This window comes from Vespula vulgaris, chromosome 2 (assembly GCF_905475345.1).
Source record: "Vespula vulgaris chromosome 2, iyVesVulg1.1, whole genome shotgun sequence".
Classification (NCBI taxonomy): domain Eukaryota; kingdom Metazoa; phylum Arthropoda; class Insecta; order Hymenoptera; family Vespidae; genus Vespula; species Vespula vulgaris.
The window spans coordinates 18,738,636-18,764,671 of NC_066587.1; the positions used below are offsets into that span (position 1 = coordinate 18,738,636).

General features: G+C 45.3%; 1 protein-coding gene and 1 long non-coding RNA gene across 4 annotated transcripts in view; both read left to right on the plus strand.

Moving 5' to 3' along the window:
* The window catches only part of LOC127061526 (caskin-2), a 37,663-nt gene extending 11,820 nt beyond the window's left edge, over positions 1–25,843 (plus strand). For 2 of the 3 annotated variants that reach the window (XM_050988517.1, XM_050988516.1), the window contains exons 2-7: positions 20,100–20,399; positions 20,472–20,795; positions 20,863–21,200; positions 21,435–21,821; positions 21,967–22,440; positions 22,542–25,843. In XM_050988517.1, coding sequence (XP_050844474.1) covers positions 20,108–20,399; positions 20,472–20,795; positions 20,863–21,200; positions 21,435–21,821; positions 21,967–22,440; positions 22,542–22,811 — 2,085 coding nt within the window. In that variant the 5' untranslated portion in view covers positions 20,100–20,107 and the 3' untranslated portion in view covers positions 22,812–25,843. Of the gene's footprint in view, positions 1–9,730; positions 11,582–20,099; positions 20,400–20,471; positions 20,796–20,862; positions 21,201–21,434; positions 21,822–21,966; positions 22,441–22,541 lie in introns of those variants that run through there. The other variant, XM_050988515.1, reaches the window with a different exon arrangement.
* Positions 11,588–18,066, plus strand: LOC127061567 (uncharacterized). The gene is made up of 2 exons (XR_007780894.1): positions 11,588–15,869; positions 15,961–18,066. It is a non-coding gene; the product is annotated as an uncharacterized LOC127061567 (long non-coding RNA).
* Positions 25,844–26,036: the final 193 nt, after the last annotated feature.

The following is a 26,036-nucleotide window of genomic DNA, read 5'->3' on the forward strand; positions in this document are numbered from 1 at the left end:
AAGATACCGGCTAGGACCGAACGATATCCAAAGCGTTAAGGGTGTCAACTTTCGTTCAGCAAGATAATTCGCGTCGTGTACTCGGAGGCTCAAAAGGAAACGATCGATTTGATGTAATTGAATAACTCATACTTTAGGTGCTTGTTTATGACGCACATGTATGCTAAAGTAGCTCGTCGTTTAAAGCAATTCGTAGTCTTACGCTTTTGCGCGCGTCCTATCATCCTCTCTCTCTCTCTCTCTCTCTCTCTCTCTCTCTGAATTTTTCTCATGCTAGGTGATGAGACCATTTCGCTCTGTATTGGCTTCCTTCCGATCACGCGACGTTCTCTTATCGCAGCTGACTCCGTTGTTGGAATAGGCTTAAAACGATTGAAGAGCTAGCGTGTAACGTAAAATTGACCTACGCCATTGCTTCCTTCCATCGGCATCGTCGTTCCGTCGCCGCCACCGCCGCCGCCACCGCCGCCGCCGCCGCCGCCGCCGTTGCCGCTGCCGCCATCGATGCTGATCGACGGTGGTTTGGTGCACGGTTACACACGTAGTAACACGACTAGGGTGGTGGGATTCGTAAAGCCATTGGCTTCGCGGTTTGGTCTTTTTCTTCTTCATTCTTTCTTCTCTCTTTGTTGAGAATTTCTTTGGAAAAGCTCACAGCTGGAGAGGGAAGCGATAGTAGCGATGTCAGCGCTAACAGTGCTTAACACTTGCAACAACAACAACAACAACAACAATAAAAACGAAAACAGACGAGGAAGAGAGCGAGAGAAGGAGAAAAAGAGAGAGAAAGAGCCGGATGGCTAGCGTGGGTTGGTCCAGGTAATCCGAGAGTTCGCCACGTTACCCGAAACGTGCTCGCGACGTTGCCACGTTCTCTCTTGTTTACACGAGAGCCGGTCCGCGTGAGCGGCAACGTTGAATCTCCCTCTCGACCTCGCCCTCCGCCCTTCCATTCCTCCTCCTCCTCCTCCACCACCTTCTTCACCCTCGCGTCCTCCGCCCTTCGCGTCTCTCGCTGCGCCCTAGGCTACGAACCGTTCGAAGAGCATTGCTCCTCTTCCCTCTTCTCTTCTCTCTTCTCTTCTCTCGTTCGTTCTCTCATTCCCTCGTTCGTTCCCTCGTTCGTTCGTTCGTTCGTTCGCTCGCTCGCTCTCTCGTTCGTTCGTTCGTCCATCGCTCGACCCTATCCCCACCCTTCCAAAGCCCGTACTATGCGTTCCTCTCTTTATCCACGTGTCTCTCCGCGCCGGGAACTCCGTTCGTACAGAGGGGCGAATCGAGAAATGGCGGACGAAAAAAGATAAGACGTTGTGTCTCTTTGCCTACTACTACTACTATTATTACTACTACTGCTTTACTACTACTACTACTACTACTATTACTACTACTACTACTACTACTACTACTACTACTACTACTACCACCACCACCACCACCATTACTTCTTCTCTTCAGTTTGTTTTTTTAGTTCATTATTGACTGAATAAACTATTGCCAAGCGATTGATAAATATACCGAATCACCGGATTATCTAATTTGTATAATTTTGTCATTCTTAAAAGACGTAGAGATATTCTATCCCATTGTTTTTGTTTCTTAAGAATCTTACCTGCTCTCCTGGCAGGTAGATTTTAAAGAATCGATCGTTTTGAAAGATAGTCCTATAACCAAGATAGCTTCCGAGGATTTCGAGTCTCAGGTAGAAGAGATGTTTCTCGCTTTCGTAGAATCTCGATTCTATTTCTTTCTCTTTTTATATCTCGTATTTCGAAGTAGACCGTTCTAAGAGATTCGATCGCTAGAAACGGCACGTTAACGTGAAACGTTTTATTGTCGATCGCGAATCATTGCGAGTCGCTGGCTAGTAATTAAGCGTCGCCGCTAGTGGCCGTTAATTAGTCGTTTGATGGACTCTGGTAAATGTGGATTAGTAATTAAGAGCACTGATTAACGCGAATTATTTGTTGTCGATGTAGGCGATAAATGCGTGCTTTGCACGAACTTTCTACGAGCCGAATAATTCTTAATTATCATATGTAAGGTAAACGATAAACGGACCTCTTAATTAATCGTTACGGTTTAAGTTCGTTAGAAGAAAGATCGAAAGAGGAAAAAAGAGATCGCGATATTTCTTCTGTTTTTTTTGCAAATTATTTTAGAAACACTTTTGATGCTTCGTACTTGCGCGTCAGTATCTCCCTATAATTATTCGAGAGGAAGCTTGTTATTGTTAATCATCTCCTCGGGAATATAAATAAGAGAGAGAATCGATGTCTAATTACGATGTCGCTGGTAGATTTTACCTCATATCGTGAGACGTTTAATACTCGCCATAGACGACATAAGGAAAGGGAGAAAGAGAGAGAGAGAGAGAGAGAGAAGAGTGAGAAGAGGGAGGGAGAAGGCGGTGTCGTATTTCTCTCACGCCACCGTCGTCTTTTGCAGGTTTAAAACGCGCCGAGGAGAGAAGCTCGGCAAATTACTCCTTCGCGCGGCTTCCTTCTTTCCGACTAAACTGGTCAATTAACCATCTACGAGAAAATATATATGTAGATAAATATATATATATATATACACATATGAACGTGTGAAGGGGTTAACGCTTAGACTCGCCATAAAATTCTTTCGCTCGTTCGTGAAAGAAACGCATCGTTAATTAAACTTTTTCTCTTCTCCCGTTAGAGGAGATATTCTGTAAGATATCCATTAGCGCGATTATCCTCGAGAGATTCTCGGGAGTAGAATCGAAGCGTCGCTCATGCCGATAAGCGCCGATGCATCGTCGTCGCTGGCGTAATCGCTCGATGTGTTTCCAGCGTAGCTGTTATCGAGGAGGTATGGATGAAAGAGAGAGGAAGGGAGGGAGAGAGAGAGAGAGAGAGACGGCTAATCCGCCGATCCGTTGAAAGATTCGCGTGGCAGTAATTCTCTCGCCATTGTGCCCGTTCGTCATGGTTCATTTTCCGCCGTATACCGGGCAAAGCCAGCGGTATGTAGTAATATGTATACCTACCCATGTTGGTATAGAATATGCACGCTCGTCGATGCCAGCTGTGCTAGATATATCGATTTTCAGATTGGACCGCGTTCTCCGCCTCCATATTTGGTCGTGTTGCCGCTCTCCCTAATTACACGGAAATATTTTTCTATTCTACTCGGTATTTTGATGATTAGAAACGTGCATTCTCTCTTGGCCGGTATTTTCCAGTATTACGATGAAACGATGAAACCGTACGATTTCGCGATAACTCATGAAAGTTCTTTTACGATAAACGATAAATCGATGGTTCGTGTAAACGATCGTCCGATTCCTCTTTCCCTCGTCGTCGTGTCCCTCCTGTCGTTGGTGGTGTCGATAAAAATCAGATCGAGCGCAATACGAGCTAAAGCGGACGATCGGTTTACGCCATCGCGATGAAGGTGACGAGTTACAAGCTGACATACTTTTCCCTTGTCTCGTAAGCGTTTCGTGGACGCGAGGCCGTTATTCCCGATTATCTCTCCGTTAGCGGTGATTACCGATCTGACGAGCTCGTCGTTATTTCTCACGTTTAAGGCCGAGACACGCTGCGTCTAGGTTGCCCATTCAATTGGAGCACAGCAGGATTTTCAGTAATAATCGTAATACGTGTGTGTGTGTGTATTCACGAGAGTAAAAAGAAAGAGCGTATTCGCAACTCGTAGTACCTACGCACTGCGATTTTATAAATAAGTATAAATTATCTCCCTAATCCCATCGAATTGCATTTTCTAAAAATAATCGCCAAATTCTATTTTCTCTTCTTCGTTGTTTTTCTTTTTCTTCTCATCGACGCGATACTATACCGATCGTCGCACTCGAGGATCGTCGGTAGAATGCGCTGACTGAGATGTCAGTGGCTACCACTTAGGAGCCGGGTCCTTCAAGGTTGTTGTCAATCGGCTCATCGAACGGAACCTAAACCGGAAACCGAAAAAAACGAAATTCCTGCTCGAACTGGACCCCGAACCGGTTTCATGCAACAATGTAAAGCCGGACTTGGCGATATTATTGTGGTCGTTAGGGGCCGCGACGAATGGACTGAATTAGTTTATTATTCGGTTAATTATCTGTAATCGTTGAATTCAATCGGAAAATAAAATTCAAAGGGCCTGTTGTGTTATATGGAAAGAGAGCGTCGTCGTCGTCGAGTATGTAGGTATCATTAGACGCAAGGAAAATTAACGTGAAAAATCGATCGGATCGATAATATTTTGTAGAGGCTAGAGCAAAATTATCGTTGGTAATCTGTTAAACGTGAAGACTCTTGCTTCTCGGAGGGTGGAGAGGGAAAGAGGGAAATTATCGATCATAATTGCGGCGAAGTAGAGGAGGGGAGGGGAAGGGAGAGGAGAGAAGAGCCGTCGTGGTTCGTCCTTGACGAGGATCTACCTCGACGATCGTCCACCCCGATGCATTATGCAAATTTCTCTGGTCCGGCTCCGAGAGCTCCACCGTTTCTCTTTTTCTTCTTCTTTGGCTCGTCGAGCGTTCGTAGTGCTCGCGCGTCTCGGCCACAGAGAGACTGGCTGCAGCAGCTTCGAAAACAAAAACCGTATACCCACTTCTCACGAGGGCACGTGCTTCGGCCCCTCTTTCTCTGTGTTTCTTTCGCGAACAAAAACACAGCTTCTTCCTCGCTCTCTCCTTCATCTCTTTTTATCTCTTTTCAAGCTTTATCTTATTTCTTTTCGATTCCTCCCACGGTATCCAGAAGTCTCTCTCTCTCTCGCTCTCTCGTGCAACGAGAGGAAGACTGAAATTAAAAAAAAAAAAAAAAGCGTTGAGGCTTTTCACGCTTTGTTTAGTAATAGCAGAGAAGACTTCAACGTTTTGCCAAAGCTTGGGCGTATCAAGGTTCGGCGTACACGTTCTCGGTAGAGAGAACTTCTTCCTCGTTGCTCCTTGTAAACGAGTTTCTCGGGGCGTCGGCGTCGTAGGCGTTCGATTTTCTCTTCATCGAGAGTTAGTTAGCCTTACGGAGTAAGGAAGAGCGTGCGTTCCGCTCGAACGCGGACGCGAGTTCGCGATAGTCGCGTTGAATAATAATTCGAACGTTCGACGGTAGGTAGCGTCTCTCTCGATCGATCTTTCATTCCGGTTTTGATTCGATTTTGCGATAAATCGAAAAGACAATCATAGAGAGAGAGAGAGAGAGAAAGAGAGACGGAGGAGGGGAAGGGATGATGCGAACGCCACTTAAGCAAAGAGCTCAACGCGAGCTTTTGACTCTCCTTCGCCACAAATTTCATATAATTTATCACGTTACTTCCTTATTTCGTGCGATCCACAAGAACAAAATTAATAATCTTGTTCTTGTCATAAGAAGACTTCCTTTTGATCCGTTTCGCATTTGTACTCTCGAACGAAGGTACGTCTAATACCTAAGTGTGAAATTTTTCATTTCTGTTTAACGTTAGCGAAAGGAAGAGAGAAGAGCTAAAGATTAGTAGACACGCGATTGTGACATGGAAGGACATGAAACGTAGGAAATGAAAAAAAACAAAAACAAAAACAAAACAAAAAGAAAAGAAAAAAATATTCCGGCCATTTCGAAACGAGAACGACAAGGTATGTGGACAAGAGGGTTGGAGTGGTTCGACTTGCGTGAACGTGATGGAGAAAATAATTTCGAAGGAGGAAGAAAGAAAAGAGGAAAGGGAGGGAGGGAGAAAACCACATACGCGTTTAACTCGAGCAAGCAATAAGAGCACGAGTTCGTAACTACGGGTGACTTCTCTCTCTTTCTCTTTCGCACTCTCTTTTTCTGCACAGAATTCACCGTCATTTACATAAGAGTCGTAGCAGAAAATGCGGAGGAAGGATCGACGCGTATCGTGACGGTTTATATAAATATATATATGTGTGTGTGTGTATGTATGTATATTTTTTTCTCTCTCCTTTCTTCCTTTCTTTATCGAAACGAGGTAAACCTGTTCCTTAGCTTCGTTTTTCGAAGGCGGTATCTCGATTAACAAAGAGATTCGTTATTTTATATCACGATCGGTATCGTCGTCGTGATCGTTGTCGTCGTCATCGTCGTCGTTGTCGTCAGCGATGTAACGATTCGGTCGGTTTAAAAATATATCGAGAAGTACGAACGGCGATGAGCGTTTCGACGGACGGAGAAGTAAATTGCAAGAGAAGCCGAGGCAATTGAATCGGCCTCGTGTATGAGGAGAGCCAAAGAAAAAGAGAGAAAAAGAGATAGACGCGAGGCAGACATAGAGAAAATGAGGAAGAAAGAGAGGGAGAGAAGATAGAGAAAGATAGCAAACGTAACTGGCTTGGAAAAAGTTCATTTAAAAAGAGCTCGCTCGCTCGCTCGCTCGTTTCTTCGATACGACGAATCGTTCTAATTCCACTTGGCTTCCTTCGCCGACTTTTTTCTTTTCTTTCCTTCCCTTCTCTTTTTTTTTCTTCCTTTTCGTTCCCTTCTTCGTTCCCTTCTTTGCTTCTCCACTTCACCCTTCTGAAGGATCATAAAGTCGTTGATGTTAACTCCTCGTAATGAGGATGATCGCGGCGCTTTAATTGGCCACCGCGTCCGCTCGGCTCTTTCGCGCTTTCCTTGCTTATCATCCCTGCGGAGTATCGCCTTGGGCATTTTTTTCCTCGAATAGAGCGATCTTACTTCTCCGCCAGTATATTTTCCTTTTTTTTTCCTTTTTTTGCAATCGTGACAAAGGCCACGCGAGACAATAACGCGGAAAATGCTCCAGGCGCAGGCACTCGCCTGTAATTCTTAACAAACTCTTAAACGTGCGTTCTTCTATCTCTCTTATTTTTTTTTCTCTCTCTTTTTTTTTTGTTCGCGATGACAGCGAAAACACGAAGAAGAGTAGCAGGAACGGTCCGATGGAAAACAGTCTACTCGACGGACTCGGTCTCTCTATTTCTCTCATCTTTTTCCATTTCCTTTCTTTTTTTTTTTTTTATTTTTTATTTTGGAAGAAGCCGGGGAAAACAATTAAAAGCACGTACAGAGGGTATTCGATTTTAATTAAAAACGTTGGCTTCCTATCGATTACGTTATATCGTTATTAATTTTGTCTATAGACGTACACGTACGATTCGATCCCATCTTTTAATTAATCCATATAAATACCAACGAAATAGCGACGCTCGACGAATGTATATACGTACGCATATACTTCTTTTGCATATGGAACGATTCTCCCGAAAGTTTACACTTTTTAAGCGAATATCTATGTACGTACATATACACGTGTGTTTGTACAACGTGTGCGTGTGTCTACTAATTTCAATGGTATCTTTGCGATCGAATTGAAAGATGATGCAAATGTAACGCAATAGAAATTTATCGAAAATATGACAAATTACTTATTCGTTACGATCTAATGAATAACAGATCGTCCTGCAGTAATTACGCGTTAGGAAGTGTACATACGTTTATAGATCGGGTTTGCGGCATTGCGTCAAAGCACATTCGAAAAAGGAAGCATTAACGGACGGCGTTGTTAATCGACGATATGCAACATCGCGCTCAATTAATCAAAGGAAAAGCATCGAAACCGTTTCACGAACGGGCTTTATTATGATTGGTCACGCGCGTCTCTATATTAGTCGGATTAACATTTGCATCGGGTAATTGTCTTGCAAGCGTGACGCGCCTTACACGAGTAACATACCGGGTGGTTCGCTTAATCCCTCACAAATCGCAACGAAGTTTCATTTTTCGAAGGGAGATCGAAAGAGTATCGTTGAAATATCCAAGGATAATCGCACTTAACAAAGTTCCCTTTCGAATCTTCCGCGCAATGCTTTATTTCTTAATTAAACGTGTTTGATTCTTGAGACCGTACGGAGTGTAAATACTTAATTGCATACGCTTGCAATCGCATGTCAATTGGGAAAGGGAATATACGCGTAACAAGATCGTCGAGTTTTTTTTATACAGAAAGGAAATTTTACTCGACGAAGCGTTTTACTTTTTACCTCTGCAAGTCTTTAAAAGATAAAAGAAGCGAATGCGAGTAATTAAAACGATAGTTCGTCGGCTTTCACGCGTATACGTATGCGCGCGCGCGCGTGTGTCAATATCTTTTAAATTCGTATTAACAACGAAAGTACCGAGTTGCGTGATTTCCTTTTCGCTTAAATCGTTCTTTCGCACGGTTTGTCAAAGGCGTCGTGGGAAAGTGAAAAAAATGGTTACGTTGGGTTACACGGGTAGGAAATTTGTAGCAGCGGCGTTAAACGACGTCGGAATGATCTTCTCGCGGTCCGAGATCAAACGGAAGAAAAGTCTTTGGAAGTTAAAGGAGAACTGGACTACAATACGCGACTTGTCGTTCTTTGTCGCGTCGCGTAGTCGTTCGATATGGAAGTCACCGCAGAGCAGTCGCATCCGCGAGCAGCTTACAAGGTAATTTCGTGTTTTAGCACAGGGACAAAGGCTCTGCAGGTCGTAATAATGCAGAAATAGCCGCGGGTGTCTCTCTCTCGCGTGTAACTCTTAACGAACGTACGTGTGTCACGAGCGAGCGAGAGAGAGAGAGAGAGCGAGAAAGCATATAGTATCTACGGTGCTTACGTGTACGTACATATGTATATACCTATGTGCTACGATGCCGCGTGCCCTCGTGTACGAGATCGTTACTGCTTCGTTCCGCGAGAATCCTAGCTGGCACAGACTGGTTGCTTTGGCTTGTGTGTGCGTGCGAGGGCGGAGGTGAAAGCAGGAGGGCGAGAGGGATGAGGAGAGAGAGAGAGAGAGAGAGGGCTAGGCCGTTGGAAGAGAGGAGTGGAAACTGAAAAGGGGGACAGGGCAGACAATGCATATCGAGCGGGAACATCCCTTGGCAGACTAATCCCCCTCCCTTCCCCATGCATCTCCTCCCTTCACCTTTCTTCGCTCCTCTCCTCTCTTCGCTCATCGTTTTCTACCCGTTTCTATCCTTTATTCGTAGCCGCGTTGCGTTTCTTCCTTCTTCCTTCTCTTTCCTTTTCTTCTCTTCTCTTCTCTTCTCTTTGACTCCTCGCGAGAGCTCTCTCGATCTTTCTTACTTTTCTTTTAAAGAGACCCTACACACGTCGTTCTCGCCCTCGTGCTAGTCGTCGTCGTCGTCGTCGCCGTCGCCGTCGCCGTCGTTGTGTTTGCTTCTCCTCTTTCCCCCCTCCAAACTTTCTTTCTCTCTCTCTCTCTTTCTTTCTTTTTTCTTTTTCTTTCTCTTGGCAACTTGCTGTCCGCGAACAGAACTTCTTTCTCGAGCTTTCGTTTACAACGGAAATCGAACCGAGCGACGAAACGGTGAAACGGATGGTCTTTAGACGACGTCGAGGATCTACGATAGCCTGAGGAGAATGAAATTCTTACAATACGGCATTGCGAATATTTCAGGAACACAATACGGTATGCGATATATACTGGAGACGTTCTTGTTGTAGCTTTCAACCGGTTAGCTTATATCGCCCGTCGCCTGTGGAAATGGGAACGAGAGACTCTTCAAATTGAAGTAGTATTAATCGGGACTAGTCTATGTAGGAAAGCGAGATAGAGGATAGATGGAATCCTTCTCTGGTCGTTCTCGATCTTTGAATTAGCGCGATAAAGTCATTAGGAATTACGTCATTGATTTTAATCCTTCCTTTATTACCGCCTATTATTAAACGTTCCTTTATAAAAGTAGGATAAAATTTGAAGAAGCTTTTATCTCTTTATTTCTTTTACTAAATGACTAGAAATATTGAATATAAATATGAATTAGCTAAGAGGAAAATAAAAAAAAGGAAGAAAGAAAAAAGTAAAAAAGAACGAGGCGAAACAACATTCGTAAAACGGTTCTGCGAACGAACGACTCGCGTTTAACATATCGAGTAGCCATGCGCCAATGTTGGCGATATAGAAAGGAGGCGCTTAAATCGTTATCGACGACCTTTATTAATAACGAAAACGTCAGGCAGTTTTCTGTAAACGACTTTCTTGCGAAATCGTTCGCTGCCGCCGGTCGTTCGATCAATGAAATCTCGTCGTCTGGACTTTTCCTGCTGCATAACGTTCTCTCTCTCTCTTTCTCTCTCTTTCTCTTTCTCTTTCCCTCTCCTCGGTCCGCCTTTTTCCGTCCTCCTCTCGATATTTCCATACGCTGCGAGTCTCGATTCACATGTCGCGCTTTTTGAAACCCACGCGACCAAATGCAGGGGCGGCCCACGCCGCCGGTCTCTCTCCGGGAACTCGTTCACCCACCTTCGACCTCGCCCCTTTGCATTCGCCACCACTACTTGACTAAAGGCTCGAATAGAGAGAGAGAGAGAGAGAGAGAGAGGAGAGAGAGAGAGAGAGAGCGCGAGAGAGTGAAAGAAAAAGAAAGAAAGCGAGATAGCCGTGGCTATTCGGCGAACATTTCTGACAGTCTTTCTTATCCGGTTACCAGCGACGTTTCCAAAGATTCGAGCGTCTCTTTCACGTTCGATCGATCGCGCTACGAACGAAAGTAATACGTTTGCCTCGGCCTCGGATTACATTTTAGATTCTGTTCAGATTTCAGCCTCGCCGTAAGAAACTTGGCAGTGAGCGAGAATTTCTTGTGTATTCGTGAATCATTAGCTATTACTTCATCGTGACTAGTGTACCCTATCCCGTGAATTCGTAGCTTCTGCTAATTCGCTCCGACGATCTATCTTCGCGCGACGATTTAGTAAAGGAAGACAAACTACTCGAGGGAAAACGCGTCGTCGTACGTTTTCGATCGTCTCGAGAGATCTTCTTCTTCGAAAGGTGCGAGAAGAGAAGCAATATATATCTCGAGTACGTTGCATCCGTAAAGATCTCTTCTTCCGTATGCCTCTCGGAAACTGGTTGGTGAATCATTAGGTGCCGCGTTAACTGCGGCGACCAATAAACTTAAACTCCCTGTAGTCCGGTGGCAGACGCGAGTAGAGAAACTTATTGACTCTTGGACGTTAGCGCGGAGATCGTATCACGCAAGGAGAGACAGGTTTCCGGTCTACCGGTGATAGTGCTTGCAAAGATTTCGTTGTTTCCGTAAAAGGATAGACGTTCGATAAGGAAATGACGGACGACGACAATAAAGTCATCGGGAGTCGATCGGGGTGACGGCAAGAACTTGGTAGAAAGTGTTGCGATAAAAAAGAAAGGTTCTCTCCGTTGGAGAGAGAGAGAGAGAGAGAGAAAGAGAAAGAAAGCAAGCAAGCAAGCAAGCAAATCATCGAAGAAAAAAAATAAAATTCCGAGTATGGCTATCACGGCGGTTACGAGTTGCCTAGGGCCACCACCTTTGCCACCAGGCAAACGTTTCCTTCAAAAATCTTCGAAGAAACTCTCGTCCACGTATCGAAGCTTTCGCGACCCAGCGATGGAATCTTGGCTACCGAACGGAATAATCGAGAAAGCCGAAACGAAGCTGTGCCCTCGGGAACCACGAACACCCACGATCGGAACGTTCGCTAGCGGTAAACTCTTCAGGAGTCGTTCCGAGGGGAATCTCGGTACTCGCAAAACCGGCACGAATTTGGTCGCTACTCCGCTCGACAAGTGCATCAAAGCGATTTACGGCAGCTGGCGGAACCTCATGCACCGTAAGTGTCTCCTCTCTCTCTCTCTCTCTCTCTCTCTCTCTCTCTCTCTCGCTCTCGCTTCGGCCCTGTCTTCTTTTTCTTAAGAGTAAGTACTCACATACGGCACGAGTGACTGACTGGCTGGCTGACTAGCTAGCTCAGCTTGTTCAGCTCGCTCAGCCAGCTAGCCAGAGCCGTCTGCTTGCCTCTGCCGTCTCGCTTGGACTCGAGATCGATGGAAAGCCGTTCGACGAGCCTGTTTATGGTTATGGAACGACGAGAGATGACGAACCCTGACCCTCCTTGTCCCGATAGCTGTCCCGATAGCTGTCCCGATAGCGTGTCTCCGATACGCGTAACGCTCGGAGAACCCACGACGACTCGGAGATGGATAGTCGCTTCTTTATTATTTTCCTTGCGCGACTAATTGCTCACTGTTCGTTGGTCTATCGATAAAGTACAACCGACGAGATTGCGACTTCTTCGTAGAATCAGCGTGGGGGAGATGAAAGACGAGAGAGAGAGGGAGAGGGAGGGAGAGAGAGAGAGAGAGAGAGAGAGAGAGAGAGAGAGAGAGAGAGAGAGAGAGAGAGAGATGCCCGTTCAAGACTTTCCTTTTCCTCTCTTTTTTCCATATGAGAAGAATCTTTTGTTTTCTTCGATGACATCGGAATATATGTATTTACATAGCTAGAGATTACGCGAATCTGATGGACTATGACTGAATTTTGATTAATATCTTTTCATCCATTTGTAAAACGTACTATTTCTCTTCGTCGTAATATCTACCGATTCGATACTCGTATAAACGCTAAAGAATGGAAAATGATAAAAACGAATGATCAAGGTCTCATTTGACGCACTATCGCATTAATAAGAGAAAACTTTTGATCCGAATGTCCAACGATCGTGTCACCGCCGCCGCCGCCATTCGTCGATAAAGCATTAAAACGTTTTCCAACGTATCATACGTACGTATGTCCGATTCGCGAACACGCTTGGCGCAACCTGAAAGGTTGCGTTTAACGGCTTTTACAGAATGGAATAAAAACGTGGATTGACGGAGACTCGCTTTTAATCGAGGAAAAGGGGAGTAGGTAATAGCGAAATACAGATAATATCCGAGTCTTCGTCCGAATCGGTTGGTTTTATCGGCGATCCTTTTTCATTTATCGTCACATTTTATGCATCGTTCGACGAGTACGGTGGGCGTCGACGAGGAACGCGATTGCGCTCTCATGCCCCCCCCCCTCTCTCTCTCTCTCTTTCTCTTTTCTCTCGACCGTATATATCTCGCGGTACATGTATGCATGTGTACGCGCGAACGGAACCTGAACTCTGGCGATCGAGAGAGAAAGAGAGAGAGAGAGAGAGAGAGAGAACCAATGGGAAGGCAGAACGAGAGGGCATCGTTACGTCGTCGTCGACGACGGCGGTACTGCCGGCAGCGGCTTCCAAGCTGGCTGCTCTCGGTGGCATTACTCGATAAGGCGCATTTTCTCGCGAACCTATACATATATCGGCAAAGCCAGCTGCCAGGAGACAGGCCGAGCTTAGACCATGCGACGACAACGATGAGAGAGGTCTATGAGGAGGGACGTAACTTTGTCGATTATCGTTCGATCGAATCATTTTGCAAGCACGGTAAAAGAGGGGGAGTAAACGTGCTGTGTGTGCGAGAGAGACAGAGACAGAGAGAAAGGGAAGAATATTTATTGTAGTAAGAGATCGAGTCCTGCAGGTAGAAAATTATAGCATATATATATATATATATATATATATATATATAATATATATGGAGAATCAATACAAGGATCAAGATACTTCACTTTGCATTCATTTCGAATTACATATACATATTTCACATATCACTGTTAAATCGCTACTATTTCTAGCGTTCAATTAGTAACGAGTTTTACGAGGTAGCTGTTACTATTCCTACAAAGGTATACTTGGTAGGTATTTGTTCTGCATTGTGGCGATAGAAAAAAGCGGAAAATAATGAGAGAGAGAGAGAGAGAGAGAGAGAAAAGGAGAACGGCAATGAAATCGGCCGACTTTGGTTAGCGAAACGACGACAACGATGACGATCGTTCGCTCCGTTCTCGAAGCGAGTTTACGAACCCGTTTCGAGTGGCGTCCCTTCTCTATTCGTGCCAGCACCTTCGTCGACCGGCTTCTTGGCTTACCTACCTTCTTTTCAGATTTCGTAACCGAGCTTGACCGATCTCAACGACGCACGAAACGAGAGCGTCCTCCTCCACCACCTCCATCTACTCCATCGTCTTCTTTTTCCGTAACTTCGTTGGCCTTTTTTGGATTCGCACGATCCGATCGCGGAAAATCGATCGACCATATATAGGATGTTCCATTTCGATTGATCCATTTCAAACGTAATCGTCGAGGGATAGTCGTCGGGAGGTCACGAACCTACGGTTCTTCTTTTCTTCGGTGGAGGAGTAGGAAGTTAGTTATATGGTTCCTTTAGACGCGTTCGAGCACATCGACGCGTCCTTTTATTTCTTGCTCGGTCTTGTCTGCCCAATTCTGAGAATCGAGAGAAACCCGTTCGTACGAGCGATGTCGGTTTTATCGTTCCTCCCTATATACACGCGACTACGTGTGCGCGATAAAAAGAGTAAGAAAATGGCATAGAAAAGGAGGGAGAGAGAGAGAGAGAGAGAGGAAAAGGTAAGGGAGAAAAGGGACGAGACGTACGAGAGTCCCTTCGTTTCTGTTTCTCTCTCTCTCTTTATTCCGTCTCGTTCTCTCCACTCTTCCTCGATAATAATAGGGAGCAATATCCGTCCGGCTAAACTAGCATGGCCGTGTGTTCCTGTTGCAGAACACCGGCTGTTGTTTCGCTAAATTGACATTCAAGTAGTATATTGGCTCTTATCGTGGTTAATGACGTTTGCCATGGCTCGATCGGCACGAAGTGTGTGTACTGGCTTTTATTCGATTATGAATTTATTTCGTTTATTCCCCTATCGTTTATTCCCGAATCGTTCATGGGATGATTTTTCTTCAACGATTATCTCCCCGAATTAATTAGCGAGCGAGTCGGAGAAGATTCTTGGAAAAGGGTCGATCGACGCCGACTTATATACGTATCTTTCTCTCTCTCTCTCTCTCTCTCTCTCTCTCTCTCTCTCTCTCTCTCTATACATATACGTAAGTGATATCATATAATAATAATTATCGTATGTTTTGTTTTAAATAACTGAAACGTAATTTAGATACATGGAAAAAATGAAAAGATAAAAAAAAAACGTACGATAAACGACGCTTTAAGATTTTCTATCGATCGTCGTATAGCTTCTATGTATATCGATCCGAGCGTTGATAGGATACACAAAAAAGGCGTATGTTCGTCGTGTTAATTAAACGGTGCACGTTCCGCGACGGAAAAGCGAACGCGGCATGACTGCGAACGCGATAAGTCTTGTCTTGTGTTCGGAGTGACGCCATGACGATGTGTCGTACACGGAATGACACATGTGCCACGTTGACACGTGCTAACACGCCTACGCCGTAATTCTCTAATGATAGCCTTTGAATTGTCATAACTATTTCCAGTTGCGTTTACCGCCTGACCGTCGTTATAACTCGAAGAAAAGAAAGAGAGAGAGAAAAAAGAGAAGAAAAAAAAAAGAGAAAAAGGAAGAAGAAGGCGAAATAGACGATTCAATATTTGAAGTAGAGCCTAGTCATTTGCATGACGACTTTAACTCTTCAACGACGACGTCTCTTCGACTTTACTCTATGGAAAGTGCCTTAAGAGAGTATCTACTCTATTCTTCGAAAAAAAAGAGAAAAAAAATCGATTTTTTCGTTTCCTTTTTGTATTTTCTTCGAGTAGAGTATAAACGTAGTAGTAGGTATGCGATTGTACATACATACAACACACATATATATATATATATGTGCATGTATGGAATGAGAACGATGCGACTCAGCTGAGTATAAAAGCAACAATTTATTTTACTTCGTTTCGTCGGAACGGTCAGTTTATTACTTTTTTATTCCTTTTCTTCTTTTTTCAAAAAAAAAAAAAAAAGAAATATCGGAAAAAAATATGTGTCGAAATCGATTCTAATCGTTTTCGTTTTGTAACTCGTCCAATTGGAAACGTCGAGTAAGTGAAACGCAGGATCGAAATAACGAGACTTTCGTTCTCGATCGATCGAACGCGCGCGCGCTCTTTCCATACTGTAATTCCGTCCCTAGGTTGCTCGTAAATTACGCTCGGTCCATCGGCCAGTATCGCGTGGAAAAGAAGCAAGGCGATCGGCACAGTACGCGCATTGTAAGTAAACCTTCGTTACGTGCGCCACGTATCCGACTGTGTAGACGCGGTCGTGTGTGTGTGTATGTATGTATGTATGTGTGCTTTGTAGGTAAATATACATACGTAGGTATACGTATGTGCGCGCACGTAAGTAAGGAGGGACCTTCGCAGAAACGATCTGGAAACTGGCACGTTCGATGCCGATGCGAGGACTCGAGTGAACTTTGTGAACTAGATCGCACGCTGCACCCTCTCCTCCACCACCTCCTCCACCTCCTCTTCCTCCTCCTCCTTCTTCTCCTCTTCCTTGTATCCCGTCGTAAACGAAGCAGAAGCAGAATATAAACCAAGCGACTTTTCGATTAACTTTCAAGCCGTTGTATTGCCTTTAGGGAGTACTCTTTCGCTCATGGCCTGTCAAAGAAATAGGACTAATTCACATGGTAATTGATATTTTTCTATGTTTATCTATTCGTGTTTTAGAAAGAGAGAGATAGAGCAGAGAGAGGGGGGGGGGGCGGAGAGAAAAAGAGAGTATAAAAGAGAGAAAAAATACAAATGTTCTTTTCGTGTCTTTTCGATCGTAAATTAAAATAATTTTTCGAAAAGAAACCGAATCGATTCGCTTTCATTTTCCGATAGAGTTTATTTCTTCGAAAGTTATTGAAAATGTCTTTGGGGAAAGCAATGTCGAGAAGAGGGGGAAAGAGAGAAAGAGAGAAAATAGAAGCACGAGACCTTTTGGAAAGTTTGATTCCAAGTGGACTGGTTACTTTAATTAGCGAGTTTATTTCGAGGAATAGTAATCATCGTTCGAGGAAGATCGAGGATGATGGTATATACGGCACGTTCGTGGAAAGATTATTTACGAACGCTTATCGTATTTCTTTTTAAGTAAGTCGTGCGGAGATCTACACGCGTCTATATTTACGTGACCGGAGGATCCTCTCGATGTGGATACAAACGTACGTGCTGCCTTTAAAAGCTTTTTCAAAATAAGACATCGGTGTTACTATCTACGTAGATACGTAGGCGTGTACGCGTGCATGGAGATGAGAATACCATAATGTAATGTCTTTCGTATTTTGGTAGGTCCATATCGAGAACACGTGGCAAGTTAAACGCTTAGCGTAGAGGATATGCATGCATGATGATGTATATATGTACGTATGTATGTATATATGATGTGTGTACGTCGTACGCACGCAAGAAGACGAGCTTGGGAGACTACTTCTCTGGACGATCGTTCATCGACGACGAAAAGTCCACGAGTAATACATAAAAGACATAAGAGGAGCGTGTCGAAACGAGCGCGGTTTCTCTATCCTACTTTTGTAAACGCTCGCGTTCGTGCCACGGCCGATCCGTTCACGTTCGACTTTGTACGTACGTTGGTACGGACGTACCAAAGTATCCTGCATTTCGCGAAAATACTGCAACTTTATCTCGCTTTCGAGTCCTCCTTCGTTTCTTTCTCCTTTTTATCGTATTTTTTTATTCGATACATTGTATTTCTTTCTTTCCTTCTCTCTCTCTCTCTCGCTTGTTTTTTTTTATTAACATCTGGAATCCATAACGATAATGGTAACGATAATGATAAGAATTGCGAGCGTATCGTTTTCTGTATGCAGATACATTCCACTAAACCGACAAAATCGGCACAAAGAAATAAAGCGCGCAAGAAGATTAATGCAATTTTGCAAGAGATGCACGAGCTAGATGTGGGTCGGTCTCTCACAATGCAACGACGTACCGCCCATCATCGTCTCGCATACCACGTCTATCTATGCCGAAGATAGCACGCTGCTCGGATTTCATTTCATTCGTTTTTGCCTCCGTAGTCTATGTATGTATAAAATGCGCTTAGCACATTAAGGATCTACATTTTAGATCCGCTTTTATCTTCGCTTTGTCGTCCCTGATAAAAAGTATTATATCGTCTGGTAATTAAGTCGGACGGGTGATGGGTAAGAAAGAGAGAAAGAAAAAAGAAAAGAAAAGAAAAAGAGAAATAATGGAAGAAAATTTTCACGAGAAAAGAACTACCTTGAACGATTTGTGAGAAAAAGAGAGATAGAGAACGCAGTCGTTATTTTACAAGTAAGAAAAGAGAAAAAGAATAGGATGGGCGAACTGTCATTTCCAGTCGAGTTCTTTCAATCCCATCAAAAGAGAACGCGATGTCGGCTAGAGAAGCGAAAAGAGTGAAAAAGAAGAAGAAGAAGAAGAAGAAAAAAAAAGAAAAAGAAGTTTCTTCTTCGGGAGACACGAGAGGCAAAGTATTTAAATTTTCTGAGCAAGCTCGGTGGTTCCCTGGTGTCCCCAAAGTCCTCCTCCGTATTTCTCTCTTCCTTCTATCATTCTCGTCTTCTTCATTATTCCGCCACGTAACTATGCGGAGAGATGGATATAGAGAAAGAGAGAAAGAGATGGTTCTCGGAAGAGTATCAAAGAAACACGATGGCTCCTCCTCGTCTCTTTGTCCCGTCCAAAGGCATCAGTTTTTCTGTGTTTGCGCAACCAATTGACACAGCCCGTTGACTTTGACCTCCTCCTCCTCTTATACCACTTCTTCCTCCTCCTCCTCCACCTCCACCTCCAGCACCTCCACTTCTTCTTCGTCGTCCTATATATCCCCTCGAGTCAGGTTCCTTTCGCACCTACGAGAAAGAGAGAGAGAGAGAGTCTTTCTCGTCCACCTACGAGCCGTGGAATCTTGTGAAAGAATAATGTTAATCGGCTCGTAAAATGGCCCCTCGTTTCCCGAAACTTATCTATTATTTTCTTCGCGCTTCTAATCCTTTCTCGCTGATTCGACCAACTCGTTCGTTTCAATTGATTTATATTTCTCAAGGCGGAGCTATAATAGCGACCTCGGAATGAGAGTCGGTCGTGCGAATTTCTGCTCTCTTTTCTTTTTCTCTTTTCCTTTTTTTTTCTTTTCTAGTTACGGAGATGAAAGGTCCGAGGATGTTTGGCATTGTAAAATTTTACGCCGCGTTTCCGTTCCCTTATCGCGACTGACGTAAGGCAACGGGTTTGGTCAGCCAAGAAACGCTTGGAGCAATAAACCTTCGAGTTTCCGGAATACCCTGAGGCCAAGTGTAGAGAAATAGAAAGAAAGAGAGAAAGAGACGGAGAAGCAAGGCTGAATTTAGACGCTCGGTATCTCTCTCTCTCTCTGTGTTTCTCTCTCTTCCCCCTTCCCTTACTCCTTTCCTTTTCTTTTTCCTCTCTTTGTACAAAACCACCCTCGCATCCTCGTCTTTCGAGAAACGAGAAAGGTAGTCATTGTCGACGAGCCACGACTGTAGGTTATATCCGCGAAAAGAAATGATTAGGGGGAAAGAGAAAGAGATGTAGCGTTCGCGCGCGCACTCGGCCTCTTTCGTCGGCGCGACGAACGACACGACATTCTGGTATTGAGATAATTAGAACGGGTGTCTCCGTCGTCGTCGTCGTCGTCGTCGTCGTCGTCGTCGTCACCGTCGCGTTACATCAAGAGTGACGCAAAGGAAAGAAAAGAGAGAAAAGGGGAGCGTCGTAACGATTCAAAGAGACGAAATTTCTTCTCGGCGCGACGTGTCGTTGAATTTTATATTACGCGCGCGAGGACGCAACATCGGCGAAACACAATGGAAGACGTGATTCATCGAGATTGCATCTCCTTCTACCTCTTTTTCTCTCTTTCTCTTTCTCTCTCTCTCTCTCTCTCTCTCTCTCGTCCTTTCCATCACTGGAAGAGTCGCGTTAATCAGCGAACTGCAACGAATCGTTGCCTCGTTATCTTTATAGAAAAAGAGAGGGAGGAAGGTAGGTAGGTAGGTAGGTAGGTAGGTAGTAGGTAGTAGGCAGTATATGCACATGCATTGGCGGTGATCCAATGGGCTGCAGTAAAAACTTTTATCGATTTTCTCATTACGGCGCATTCTTAAACGACTTAACGTAATGTGCTTCTGCTGGTGAAAATGATGCGCCATTCTTGGAACGGTCTTTGCCGATCCTGGCCAATCGAGTCTACTTCTCAACGAGCGCGATCATTAAGGTCTCGTTTATTTGAGAGTTCGATGCAAAATTTCGAGGCCTCATCGATCATGCAAATTTACGTACGCGGTCGATCGCAAGATAAAGGACGAGACCGTCGAATATCAAAGTCTAATTTGTTTCTTTTTTTCTTCTCTCTTCTTTCTTCGTTAGGGAGAATTGGGAGCGATTTTGATATTATTTCATTCGTGGATCGTGTTCCAGTTGGCGGTATGAGCCGGCCATCGAAAGCCGTCACTCAGGCGAAGAAAGTAGCGCCGCCGGCCGTACCTGACGTCTTTCGACATTCTGGCTCTTCCTTCGGATCGGCCGGATATGCGAGCAGCGAGGATAGCTGCTTCCTCCCTGGAAGCGGCGGCGGCGGCGGTGGCGGCGGCGGCGGCCCGGCCACCGACGATGCTTCTTATGGGATGCCGTCTGGAAAAAGTCCGGGACCTATTTTTACGCACCCAGGATTTGCCTTCCCACCGGTCGTCGGCAAATACGCCCACGCGGAGGATCAAGGTACCTACCGTTCGACCGATAGATTTCTCGAACGAGACTCGTTTGACCGAAAAATATCTATTCAATTCGAAGGCATCGACATGACGCAAAGTCCCGGAAGAGATAGTCCCGGCAGTTCGGGATCTGGTTCGGGTTCGAGACATTCAACCGCCTCTTTGGATTCTGGAAGAGCGTCTGGATATCATTTGGGTCCGCGCGGACCCGGTGCTCTCGCGTCATCGCCGAGGTGTTCCATCAGCTCCCTTGGGAGCCATCCCGACAGACCGGCGGATCTCGACGTCGTTCACGCTTGGCTGACCGAGCTACAATTCGAAGAATACTTTCCCCTCTTCGCTTCGGCGGGTTACGACCTTGCTACCATAACGCGCATGACGCCGGAGGACCTCACGGCTATAGGTACGTACCACGCGGTCGTCGCGAGATACTTTGCAAGCTTACGAGGTCGGACCCGTTTGTTCCGCAGGTATTAAGAAGCCCAATCACAGGAAGCGTTTGAAAGCGGAGATAGATAATTTGAACATCGGAGATGGATTACCGGAGCACGTGCCTGGCTCGCTCGAGGAGTGGCTGAGACTTCTCAGACTGGAGGAATATCTCGGCGCGCTTCATCAACAGGGCATGCGTTCGGTCGAGGACGTCACGACTTTGACTTGGGAGGATCTCGAAGACATCGGTATCGTGCGCTTGGGTCATCAGAAGAAGTTGCTCTTGGCGATTAAGAGAGTCAAGGATATTCGTGCGGGCAAGCGCATACAGCCTCTGGATCTGGCGCGTCTGCCTCCTCATCCTGGACACACGCAGGTGATTGAAACGACGTCGATGAAAATTTCGTTCTACGCTCGGAGCCGTCGAGAAATGTCTGAAACTTTTGGAAAGTTCTCCTTTAAGAAAACTATTTAAAGCGTTAACGTCGTAGAGACATCGGGATCTTTCCGATTCTGGAAGAGCCGCAGCCCCTCGATTTTATTCGAGGCTACGGTTTGCCTTCGACGGAACGGAAGGTAACGTAAAATTTGCATTTTGATCGGTTCTCAGGACGTCGTTATTCAACGAGGCGGTCCCGACTTGCCGTCGCCCGACGAGGACTGCTCCTCGCCCGTTCTGAGATCCTTCCAGAGGGGTGGAAGCGAAGCGAACACCGGTGCCGCTTGGAGGAGCATGTACGCGGCTCTACCGAGCGATTACAATACGGTGGGAAGAGGCGGATCCCGAGGAAAGTCTCTGGAAAGCTTGGAAGACGCGCCGCTGGGCTATCCGCCCTCGCCGGCGCCACAGTCGCATCCTCAGCCTTTGGATTGGCGTCCGCGGAGCTTCGAGGACGGCGATCTCACTCCTACGAACGACGCTTCCGCGGTGGACGCTGGTGGGGGAACTCTTCCACGTCCCAGACATTGCCTGGTTCGTCCGCGGCCGGTTGCAAAGGTATTATTTATTTTATTGCTCTCTCCCTCTCTGCCCCTCCGTCGTCGGACCGTTCCTCCGAGAGGACGTCTCGACGATGGTAATGGCAGAGGCGGATGAAAAGGCGTAACGAACTGATCGGACGAACGCCGTTTTTGCGATGTAGGTCACCGCGACGCCAGGGCAGTTCAAGTCGCTGCCCCGAGATTTCGACAACAAGTATCAATTGACGTACGGACTGGAGAGTAGTCCCCATCTTCCTAAGCGTTGTCCACCCTCGCCACCGAGGCGACAAAGTTCGAGAGACACGGCTGGCCCGACCGTCGTGACCGTCGGTGGCTCGACCGTCGGTGACGTCGTTATAGATTGCAGCGGCCCCGTGCCTACCGCTTCCTGCGAGGATCATCACATTCATCAGCATCAGCAGCATCATCATCTTCAGCACCATCATCATCTTCATCACACTCCGCCTCCGCCGCCAGCACCGGCGCCGGCGTCCTCCACTCCTCAACAAGCCAATCGGCCGCCGTCCTCGATGTCACGTTCCTGGGGCAGCGTCAGCGTCAACGTTAACGAGGAACACGAATTAATTGCCTCGCTCGCTCTGCAACATCGAAATGGATCCGATGCCAGCTTCAAGGTACTCCGGTTCAACGCTTGCTACCTACCACGAGATACGTTATCTCGTCTTTATGGTTTGTCTTATCGATTAACGTCCGTGTCGTTCGAATATCCTTGCAGTCGAGTTCCAGTACAGAATCGGACTCGTTACCATTCGCGAACGAGAATGCCGGGACGATAAAGCAGAGAGCTGCTCGGGCTCAAGAATACGCGACGAGCGGTGCCGGTGGTGGTATCGGTGCTCACATCGTTGGACATCATTCCGGCAGCGGCGGTGGCGTTGGCGAACCTGCCGACGTTCTCAACGACATTGGAAATATGCTTGCCACTCTGACCGACGAACTCGACGCGATGCTCGAAGAGGAGAAGCGTCAGGGCCTGAACTCATAATCGTCACTGCCTTTCTTTGCACTTTTTCAATTTACTATTTACTAGCGTTGCCATAAACGACGGCGGGCTCTTTCGAATCGCGACAAATACCTAGATACGCGAGTAGAAACTTGGCAAAGATACCGGAAGCGAAACAACTAGCCGTTTTGAGAGCAGACGGAATGCGGCTGGGAACGAGCCGAACGGAAAAGATAGATAGAGAGAGAGAGAGAGAGAGAGAGAGAGAGAGAGAGAGAGAAGGAAACTGGAAAAAAAGATGAAAAGAAAGATCCACGGGGCCGACGCGAGTCCCTTGCGCCGTCGAAACTTTTCGCGGATAGAAGAGAACGTCCGTTCCCGACGTGCTGGCGACGGACGTTGTTTAACGCGTTTACGCTACATCGACTTAACGGCAGGTAGTAAACTATGTCACGGGGTAAGGATATTTCTACGCGCGAAAACTTCTCGTAAGTCGATGCGGCGAAACTTTCCGATGCCTTTTTCCCGCGCGTTCGTATTCTTCGATTGGTTTATCCTTTTTCGTTAGGGAGGGGGAAGATCTTTATTTTTCTATGGAAATATCGCGGACTTCCTTCGAAGTTTCCAGAGATATAAGCTGGTGTCGCAGCACCGTTGCACAACTTCTTTTTTTTCTTTGACTCGAAAGCGGTCGTATCGTATTCCGCGTCATTTTTATTGCTTTCTCATTTTTGTTTTTTCTTTTTCGGGTCAAGCACGAGACACGATCGAGACGTACTTTGAATCGATCCGTACGATAGGTTCGTCGCGCACATTGCATTCTATTGTTCGCGAAAGCATTTTGTTAAGAATAAGAGAAACGTATGTACGTGCGAGAAAGCGTCGGCGACGCGAAGAACGATCTTAATTCCTCGCGAATTTTATTCTTACGAAGTTAATACTCGAAGCTTTGCACCTTTTCGTCGTATAAAGACTGACGCGCGTGTGTTCTCTGGGAATTTCATTGCAACAGATATCACGTACATTCCAACCATCGACTTTTCCTTTTTCACTTCCGTCCTTCCGTAGAACTATATAGCGTGACCGGGACCTTCGATGACCGTTGACACTCAAATATACTATTTGTAAGGAAAGAAAGTTTCGCGTCCCGTACTCGGGTCCATCGTAAATCATTCGTTCTCGTTACAGCTGTGCGATACGAAAATGTAGTTACCAACATTTCGATGCTACGCGACATACGTATTCACGAATCGTCACACGACGTAATCGCGATATCTGTGCGAGGAACGACACAACTCGAAAACGAATTTTGCATCTCCATTCGTCTCGAATTCCTTCGACGAAGTTCCACGACGACACTTTATAATAATATCGAGAAAAAAGAAAGCCGACCGACGAAGAGAAGGCTTTAGCCGGCGATCGAATTTTTCAAGGCAATACGGTTTAGCGACGACGCGTGATTACTGTATGCCAATTAACCTTTTATATTTATTGTCTGTACTAATAAACATAGTGACGTACGTAATTCACTATTACCGTGTGGTGCGGCCGTGTGGTGCGTAGAGTATCCATGCGTATCAAATCAAATCGTAATCGTAGCAGTGAGACGTTATGTAAGACACAGTGTCCAGGTGCTTCTTGCTCCGAATGCTGGTGCGTACTGAGACTTCTATGTAGGATTTAAGAAGCATGAAATTTAATAAGGAAAAAAAAATAAATAAATAATTAACAAGTTAAAGGAATAAACGTATTATAGAACGTGAATTTTAGAGAGAACCGTCGACTAAGTATTCATTGTCATGTTTGAAAGGAACGATGGTAAAAATATGAGAAACGATCTCGCGCGTACTCGGCGAATCGTAAGAAATGCCTGTCGAGGTCTCCGTATGGACCAGTCCTCCCTATCGACTAACAAGGAAAACGGAACAGAACGAAAGAAAAGAAAAAGGCGTGATTCCGCGAGTGAACACGTTTGATGTACCATTGTAATCGCTCCTCCGATGCACTCTCCATTCTTTTGCCTCGACGCAGGTCATTGCTCTTAATTGGATCCAATTACGTTCCACCGACATGACAAGAAACACACGGTAGAACATACACAGAAAACATGAGATACACTTAAACTTAGAATTAATGGATTAAAAAATCGGGCCCGCCGACCAAGCGCAGTCCGCAGACTTGTCTTGTTAACTACTGTAGTTATATAGTTCTATACATACATATTTATATATACATATATATATATATACCATTGGCGAGCAGTGAATTTTGGGGGAGGGGGTCGTGTTTTGCGGTGCTAGAGGATTACGAGCGACTCTGTTTCTTTTGCTTTTTCATCTGGATTTTCGAAACGATGTTCGTTCGAGTCAAACGTACGTTTATCACGATGTCCGAAGAAAAATGGACATCGACTATACGCGCGCGCGTCCAACACGCTCTGTAAAACTCGTGTTTGAGTAATTGATTGATTGTATACAACGATCGACGGAACGTCGATCTTTCCTCCCCTTAATTTTTCATTCGTTCCTCTCGTTACAAATATTTGTAGGATTTCTTCCGTAAGGAAAGAACGCATCTTCCATATCGTATACTTTATAAACGATCGATCAGTCGTACTTCCTCGTAGTTAGTTAATCATGATTAGAGAGAAAGAGAGAACGTTATTAGATCTGCGTTTTTTTTTTTTAATGTCCACGCCGTTTAACAAGCGATTTGGTAGGACGGTGTTCGATGACGGAAACATAGGCAGCTAACGAAGAGTTTCCTGAAAGCATTGCTTCTGCATGGTGTATACATATTATAGACATATAAATATATATATATATATACATACATACATATATATATATATATATATATATATATATATATATATTAAATTAGAGTTATAGATTTTGTACAAACGTATGCGTTGCCACGGTCTCGCTCGAGCGAGCACGATGCCCGCCTAAGCTGCATTGTACAACCCCCTCTCCCTTCCATGTTGGTTTAAAAGCGCGTTAAATATATTATTTGGTTTAACGATTACGAACGAAAGGTGATTGCTCTTTAAATAAAGCCAATTGACGCACCTACTTGCTATTTGCCGGATCTTTTATCCGAATCGTATTCCAATATTCCTTGCATCATTCTACTTGTTACGAGATATTTAGTGCTGCGATAGTAGTGCTGCGATGAATCATCCTTTACGAGGGGAGGCTTCGAACGGCGTATTACGTCAAGGGTATAAGAAAATTATTGGCTCGTCTATTTTTTATGATATGCCAA